The sequence below is a fragment of the Sphaeroforma arctica genome (assembly GCF_001186125.1).
Source record: "Sphaeroforma arctica JP610 unplaced genomic scaffold supercont1.330, whole genome shotgun sequence".
NCBI lineage: Eukaryota > Ichthyosporea > Ichthyophonida > Sphaeroforma > Sphaeroforma arctica.
In genome coordinates, this window is record NW_014040228.1 from 7,025 (window position 1) to 15,402 (window position 8,378).

Sequence of the window (8,378 nt, forward strand, 5' to 3'; positions counted from 1 at the left end):
AGACACTAGTCCTCAATGATACTCATCAGGTGCACACACCATTCCCTACTATACCACCAGGGAGACACTAGTCCTCAATGATACTCATCAGGTGCACACACCATTCCCTACTATACCACCAGGGGAACACCAGTCCTCAATGTGTGTACTACATATCACTCAACACTTGTATACTACTGGTCGTGTATTGGCTGTGTGAAAGTCTGTTTCTTGTAGAGGGATGCAATTTTTTTTTGCTTTTTGGTGCAATGAGCAATATATATATTTACCCATATATTTTAACCGCAGTATTGACCATCCAGCTCATCCCGTTTTCTGCGGAAGGTATGTTGTTCATGATACTAACGCAATCGCGGCTGTTATATATACTTTTGTTTTGTAGATATAGAGAATTCGGGTCCAATGATACAGCAGGCTTGACACTCGAAAAGGGCGCCAAATTCATAGAGAAAGTAGAACCCGACCGTGCAATAGATATGTACGTGGATGCGGCCGACTTGTACAACGATGAGGAGAAATACGCACAATGCGGCGAGTGCTACAGGAAAGCGGCCATGCTGCACCTGCAGAATCAAAAGTACGTCATGTGGGTGGAGTGAGCGTTGTTGGGTCCTCGCGTATAGTCTCTGCACTATTGAGATATAGTGTGGGATTTTGAGTGTTCCGATAAGCTTCTAGAAACCTATGCGTGTACGTTCAGCTGTTTTGTTTGTTGAATTCTGCTCAACTGGTCAATCTGCTCTCCAATTGTACGTTCGGAAAATTATATTGGCGTCAACTTTTTAGCTGAAGCTTCACTTTTGCTTCATAAGAGCTTTCGCCCATGGTTGTGCTACTAAGCGGATTGAGCACAAGATTGCATCTATTTACCAACCGCTCATTCTTCTCATTAATTTTGGGGAGTGTCGGTGTATTTTACCTCTCCAATTGGCCATGTGCAAAGTCCAGCAAAGTTATGTTTTGTTCTAACGTGTTTGTCTCCAGTTCTTGTTTGTCCGTTGCACTACTGACTGTTGAGTCCCGCAGTGCCCCTGTCGCCATAGACCAATCGACGGTTTTCGTGTAACTGACTCGTTCTAGTTTCGCGTCCCATCAGATTTGCCGAGGCAATCAAGTTGTTGGATCTACAGGCCAACGCATTCACGAGCGCTGATGTGATGGAGAAAGTGTACCAAGTATATCTGTCAATCGTTATCGTTTACTTGCGCATGGGTGATCTGGTTGCTGCCAATGAGAAGGCCGATACCTGGGTCATGTAAGTACAAAGCGATACCTGGGCCATGTAAGTACAAAGCGATACCTGGGCCGTGTAAGTACAAAGGACCTTTGTATTTGTTTGGCGATGTGTTTGGTGGACAATTGGTGAGTTGGGGAGTGTGGTTTTCCATGACGTAGTGTTCGCCATGTGCCAATCGGACATTGCAGCTCAATCATGCGAACAATCTTGCTGATATCCATGCCATTCGATAGCTGAAGAGGCAATCAATTGATCTCAAGTATTCCATGGCGCATATTGATTTGTGAGTGGATGTTTCCTTGTATTCCGCTGTGTGTTTATTATACCCCACCAGTGATTTCTGTGCAACATTGGTGCAAAACCCTAAAACCCTGAAAGCCTGCAGATCATGTAGTGTTCATTTGGTGGCCACTGAGCGAGAGATGAGTTTGTGTGGGCGTACGGTGTATTGGAGTAAGGATGAGGTAATGTGACCGTTGGGATATTTATGATAAACATATTGTGACGTCCAAAGGATGCTTGGCATGCGTTGTGTATTGCTGATCCTAAACATCCAAAGTCATCGAACAGCAATCGGACAACAACTAAATATGCTGAACAGAAAACACACCACACATAAGTGCATATGCTAAACACACCCACACATACGTTAATATCTGAACACACCACGTATACATTAATCTCTGAACACACCACATATATGTGCACATCTGAACACACCACGTATACGTGCATATGCTAAACACACCACGTATACGTTCATATCTAAACACACTTCATACAAAATCCTAAAATCGTAAAGACCACCTCCATTAGCAATAGCAATATTTTGCTAGAACGATGATCACAGTGGTTTACACGCACCGATACAGAGTCCCAAAGTTTTTGATTTTTTTGGTCTATACCAAACTTGCGCCTTCCAAATCAGGAAATCTGGGTGGTCAAATTCTGACGATGGACGTCTTGCGGATCACGTAATACAAGCATACGATGAAGGAGACCAAGAACTGATGGAGGCGACTGTCAAGAAGCAACGTTTTGGTTACCTTGACAACGAGGTGTGCTTTGTATGACGAGCAGCATTTTATCCGTTTCATACCGTGAAATAATGGATTGTGAAACGTGTGCCGTGAGATGTATTCTGTTGTTCGAAATGTTCCTACAGCTGTTGCCACAGTTATGTGGATAGTTCTGTATCATTGTCTGGTACTACATCTAGCTTTTGCATGGAACTATATGGTACCTAGTGGTTTCCGCGCAACGATTCGTTGGTATTGTAAGATTACAGATTTCTGGGCAAGAGACAGACTCCTTACCAATGGGTGACTGGTCACACAACAGCAGTGCAGAATGTATCGATTATAGTACGATCGAGCACCTCGGCCACTGTGGATGGTATGCTGATGCTCACACCAATCTGGGTGGAGGCATGGGTTGTAACATGGCACATTCTCTCTCCGTTCATCTGTTTAGGTGGCAAAGATTGCGCGGGGCCTGCGCGTGCCTGGAGCTGGTATGAAGAAGAAGAAGTCGGCTGTGGACACCCCAACACCCGCGAGCGAAAAAGAGAATGCGAGAGCTGCAGATATATCACCAACGGAAACCACGGCCGAAGGGCTACCATCCGATGCGGCAGCTGCGCAAGCGCCTATCCATGCAGACCAGCAAGCAAGCAATATCACCCCACAGCCCGCAGAAGCGTACGAAGACGAGGACGAAGACGAGGAGGGAGGGCTGTGCTGATATGTTGTGGACAAGCAGCCAGAGACATGTGCGGCTGCCTATGATCAGTTGCTGCTGCAACAAGCGAGTCTTTACTTCGTGAAGCAGTTCTGTACCTCTGTGTCTCCGTAAAATACATGCAACATTTAGATAATCCAATAGAACACATGCAAACAGATTTAAATGTCAGTAGCACTGCAACAGACATGTGTTACAGTGCAAGTCAGTTGTGAATTATAGAGGGTGGCTAGCTGTGAGTTATAGAGGGTGACTAATTGTGAATTATCGAGGGTGGAATTAGCCAATGCAACATGAAGTAGTTTGTTGTTGCCAATCGCAGCGCACCCATGCAGAGAATACTCGGGGGAGAATCAGTGGAATTAGAAATCGCACGGAATTCTTGCTGCACCCTATTCCATACCAGCCCCATGGCTTCACGGCCCAGTGGTTCGGTCTAAACCCCTGCAGGATCCAATTAAAGTACAGATCAGAGCAAAAGACCACCTAGCGCAACGTCGCACATTCTACAGCAGCACAAATTGGTGGGCAGTGGCCATATGCATTTTCAAGATGTTTGTAATTCGCAGAATATTAGACATTTGTAGTGCGTGAGCTAGCCGTTTTTACTAGTTACATCAATTCTCATTTCCTTCAGTAATCTTTTACAGATTATTGTCTCGTCGAAAATTCAAACCATCCCCTGTTATGAAATCTAAATTCATATGTACCATCCCTTTGTAGTGCGTTAATGTTCATTTATAGATACCTTTCTTTTTAGTGCGAGAGAGGTTTTAGTTTAAAATAAACGCATAAAGTCGGTGATTTTTACTGCATGTTGGTTTCTCGATGTCGCGTGTGTAGACGCACCTGAATTGATGGGGCATAAGCACAAAAGACACTCAACTTAGATGGATCAAGTAGGATTGATATATGTGAGCTATTTTCATAGTAAATGAATCAGATGAAATAGACATTCGTGAGATATTTTATAGTGAATTCTTTCAGACCGTAGATAGTAGTATTTCGTGCTCCATTAACCCTTCGATTTGGTTGCAATTGCGAGGGTATTGTCATTCTTATAACACCGCCGGCACATGTATAGTGCACCAATGGAGACACAAGTGTCAGGTGCTTGCATGGATATTCATTACAGCTGACTTTTATTTCTGCGCACGGGAGGTCAGATGCCAAGTCAAACCGTGATATGGTCCCACGTTTCAGCGAGTACCTATCCTATGTGAGACCGAGACGCATAATATGATTTCATCGTGGTATTGCATATATCGTTATCGTCTGAGTCCTGGTTTGCAAGGGAATATTTATCTGTCCGTGCGCGCTTTCTTTCACCGCTGGAGGGGGCTTGAGTAATTGGGACTGGTCTGGCACTCTGCGCCATGACATCGTTGTCATCTGAGCTGATGCAGATTACCTCCGCCGTGGCCATACTTTTGGTCAATAGTTGCGGACGAGTTTCGGAGTTCGCTCCCAAATGCCTAGCACTCTTAACAACCGACAGGCCGATACGTTCCGCAGCATTGGTGGACATTGAGATTGGGCCGTTGCGCACAGTCTGTGATAGACACGCAGGCAATGAGACAGCCACAGGCATTTTCGAAGGCACAGGCACGTTCTGAGGATATAGGGCAGCACACTTACTCAGAGACGGTGGAGGTATAGGCCCACTTGGTGTTGGTATGATCTCCTTGCGCTGTGTCTGAGGTATTGCTGACTGTCCTTGTTGTGTGGTGGGCTCAGCAATCCCGTTGCTCTGTGACTGTCGAGCGTTAGACCCACTTGGTGTTGGTATGGTCTCCTTGCGCTGTGTCTGAGGTATTGCTGACTTTCCTTGGTGTCTGGTGGGCTCAGCAATCCTGTTGCTCTGTGACTGTCGAGCGTTAGACCCACTTGGTGTTGGTATGGTCTCCTTGCGCTGTGTCTGAGGTATTGCTGACTTTCCTTGTTGTGTGGTGGGCTCTTGAATCCTGTGTGATTGCAGGGCCTCAAGCTTTAAAACTGCAGCGCCCCTCGTACTAGGAAGCGCAAGCGACGCATGTCCATTGCGTTGTGGGATATTGTCAGGTCCAGAAGCCCTATGCGACACCGCACTCGGAACAATTGTAAACTCAGACGGTGTCCTGTCCATTGGCGCACCGACTGATGCGCTGTAGCTCTCCTGAGTAACTGCCTTCGGCCCTGTGGTATCCTTTCGCTTCTCAGCTGCTCGCCTCGCAGCCACTTGATCGTCTGTCTTCGTTAGACCAGGGGTCTGCTGACCAGTCACCTCTCTTTTAAGTTTAAGCTTCGCGTGGCTTATCTTGTGTTGTTTGTATTTGTCCTCATTCGTGTAGCGACTGTCGCAGCCTTTCTCTTGGCATGCATAAGGGGTTCTTCGCCTGTACTCTTCCCAATGAGAGTCTCGCATATGCTGGCGATACCGATTAGCATCTGCCAATATCGCACAGCAATCTGCGACCACACATTTAAAACTCAGACCGCAATGTGCTTTTGGTCCAACTTGCTTTGGAACTCCCGACGCCGTCATGTCCGTATTTGTCGTAGCCGTATCCACCGATACAGTCTCTATCGACGAACGGTGGATTTTTGTCACTGCGGCTTCATTGGAGCTATTTTCACGATAAAAATTGGTACGTTCGGGTACAGAAGCAAGGGCAGATTTGACCCCGTTAGGAGGCTGGGAGGATCCAGTATTAGGACAATGCTCATTGTTATGCTCATGGGGCTTGCCTGTCAAGGCCTTCATCGGCACTGCAGACGATAGTAGCGGACCTGAAGTCATGGTTTCGTATCCTTGTGAGTTTTTGGGGTTTTTTACCTTTGCACACTGCAGCAGTGTCTTATTTCCCGTTGGGCCAACATCACACCTGTAGGCCAGAGGCTCGGGCATCTCGGATACGGTCTCAAATGTGTTGCCCTCAGTGTCTACTGTATTATTGGTGGTATGAACTGTGCTGTGTTCAGTGTTGATTGTGTTGGGTATAGTGGTAGCATCACCTGTTGGAACGTCTGTCTTGTTGTCAGTGTTGATTGTGTTGCGGAGAGTATCAGCCACTCTTTTCGGATGAAATTTAGCCTTGTGCGTACCTAGATTCCGCGTATTCTTAAAACTAGTACGGCAACCCCATACTGGACATGATACTCTTAGAGCTTTTAAATGTTCTTCCTTCAGTTGGCGAGGAAACTCAACTCCCGGATTTCCCATCCATGCGGCAGACTGTGCGCCGACTGTGCTCGTTTGCGCGGGATAGTGGTTAAGCCGCAATGAGGTATCCACTGCCGTGATTTTGCGATCACCCGTACTGGCGCTTTCACCAAAGTGTATTTCCTCTCGCTGAATACCGTTAGTGCCATCGTGTGCGCTCTTCTGCTTGCTGCTGTGGACAACATCTTTGGCTCTTGTACCGTTGTCATCATTCACTTTCCGATGTGCCATACAACCATGACACGGGTGATTTGAACTGATTTTTGTCGTGGAGTCTTTTGTGCGATTCGCACACACTGCCCTGTGTCCAGCTCTCCAATCCTTCAGCTGTTGTAAGAACATTATAGCAATCGGTTCAGCAGATTGAAATGAGTAGTTACAAAACGATCCGCGAGTCAAATTAATCCACAAACATGAGTCGCGCTCAATCATTCATCTGTATCAAAGACCTGAAACCCTAAAAGTGTTGGACGGACAGTTGTTGTACATACCTGACATGCGCGTCCGCAGAACCGACGCCCTTTGCATTTGCAAAGCCAGAAACTATCGCGTCCACATACGTCACACTTTACGAGTTTTAGGTCGATGGCCGTATCTTTGGGTTGAGCCCTTTGGGCGGCGGTGATGTCACAAGTAGATACAGCACCGCCACCAACGGACCCGGATGCCGATCCGTTACTACCGTTTTTCTTGGAAACGGCATTCGGTCTTGATATATAAAAATTATCCGGTGTACTTGAATTATCAGGTGTACTTGGATGATCAGGTATACTCGAATCATCGGTCAGCGATGGTAATTGTACCGATGCACTGAGACGTGGCTCTTCCTCTCTTGCTTGTGGCTTCACCTCGAGAGGTAGTGGTTTGGTTTCGACAGGTTGGGGGTTGACCTGGATTGGTTTCTGAGTTGACTGATGGTGCAGTTTTAAAGGATGTATGGGATACGGCTCAGACTGATTGCTTTGTGCTATACTAGTCTGCAGGACTCGACCAGAGTGACTACCGAGTGGCGCTAAGGATTGGTCCACACCCGACAGTTCAACCTCAGATTGTCCGGGCATACCAACCTGATCACCGGCATCGTGCGCAAGTTGGATTGAGGTGTTGCGAGGAGCAGTGCTTGTGTTGATTGAATCGCCAAAGGTATGCGTGGGCTCACAGATGGTTCCTATGGATTGTGGTTCGTTCGGCCGAGTATCGGTGGGTTTTGGTTCGTTCGCTTGTGTGTGGGTGAGCGGTGCACTCGCAGTGACTTCGCACGCGGTGTTTGGCTGCGCAGACTGAGGATTGCCACCGACGTCGTCAATTTCCTCTTCATCGTCACTTTGGAATAGGCAGGCGTCTTCATGGCCCCAGTCGTACCAGTCCGTGCGCTGGCATTAGTACAGAAAGAAAATATATAAGTCCCGATTAAGCGGCGCATGATGTCTGCTTACCGAAAATCTTTCGAACATTTCGACAGTCCACACATTCGTTTCTGAAACTATTATAAAGTAACTGCTGGCAAGCGAATCCGAGATTCCACATAATTGACTAATTTCTACATATGTGCTAGCTATCCAAAGATCACGTATCGGGATTTCATGACTGGATTCATATGGAAACTGGGATTGCCAAATTTCACTTTCCAGATGAAACAGTGATGACTCACTATCTTGAATGAAGGATCAGTTGGATGATCTGGCTATCAATTGTTAGAAACCTATATTTCCGACAAAACGACTGATATGATTCCACGCCGCTGTGACAACCTTCGGTTCAGAATCTTTCGATTAGACAGTACGTTCTCACAGGACATACGGGTCACACATCAACAGGGAAACAGTAGCTAGCAGATATGAACATACAACGAACCCATTGAAATGAATCACATACCTGACAGCTAACGGAACAATACACACGCTCTTTGCAAGGACAAGCTTCTGTGCCTAGCGCCTGACAGACAGTACATGGCAACGCCATATCATCAGACTATCTTTCACTTCTGTAGTGAACGACAATGCTCCAGTGATTAATTGAAGTTAGACGTACGAATATATATATAATATATATATATATTTATATATATTATACATAAATGTATATATGCAGATGAACATATGTTTATAGTATATATATATATATATATATATATATATATATTATAACATAATATATATATTATATATATATGTTCTATATATATATATATATATATAT

At 45.8% G+C, this 8,378-nt stretch overlaps 2 protein-coding genes across 2 annotated transcripts in view; one reads left to right on the top strand and one right to left on the bottom strand.

Annotated features, from left to right (window-relative positions):
• SARC_05263 (hypothetical protein) overlaps positions 1–3,458 on the top strand; it is a 5,416-nt gene extending 1,958 nt beyond the window's left edge. The window contains exons 3-6 of the mRNA XM_014300875.1: positions 383–577; positions 1,097–1,255; positions 2,166–2,295; positions 2,711–3,458. Coding sequence (XP_014156350.1) covers positions 383–577; positions 1,097–1,255; positions 2,166–2,295; positions 2,711–2,980 — 754 coding nt within the window. The 3' untranslated portion in view covers positions 2,981–3,458. The remainder of the gene's footprint in view (positions 1–382; positions 578–1,096; positions 1,256–2,165; positions 2,296–2,710) is intronic.
• A 484-nt stretch (positions 3,459–3,942) lies between these two features.
• On the bottom strand, positions 3,943–7,633 carry SARC_05264 (hypothetical protein; the record flags this gene model as incomplete). Its single annotated transcript, XM_014300876.1, has 3 exons — positions 3,943–6,506; positions 6,671–7,552; positions 7,616–7,633. The coding sequence occupies 3 exons, from the start codon at positions 7,631–7,633 to the stop codon at positions 4,188–4,190; spliced, it is 3,219 nt and encodes a 1,072-aa protein (XP_014156351.1). The 3' UTR covers positions 3,943–4,187.
• Between the last annotated feature and the right edge of the window lie 745 nt (positions 7,634–8,378).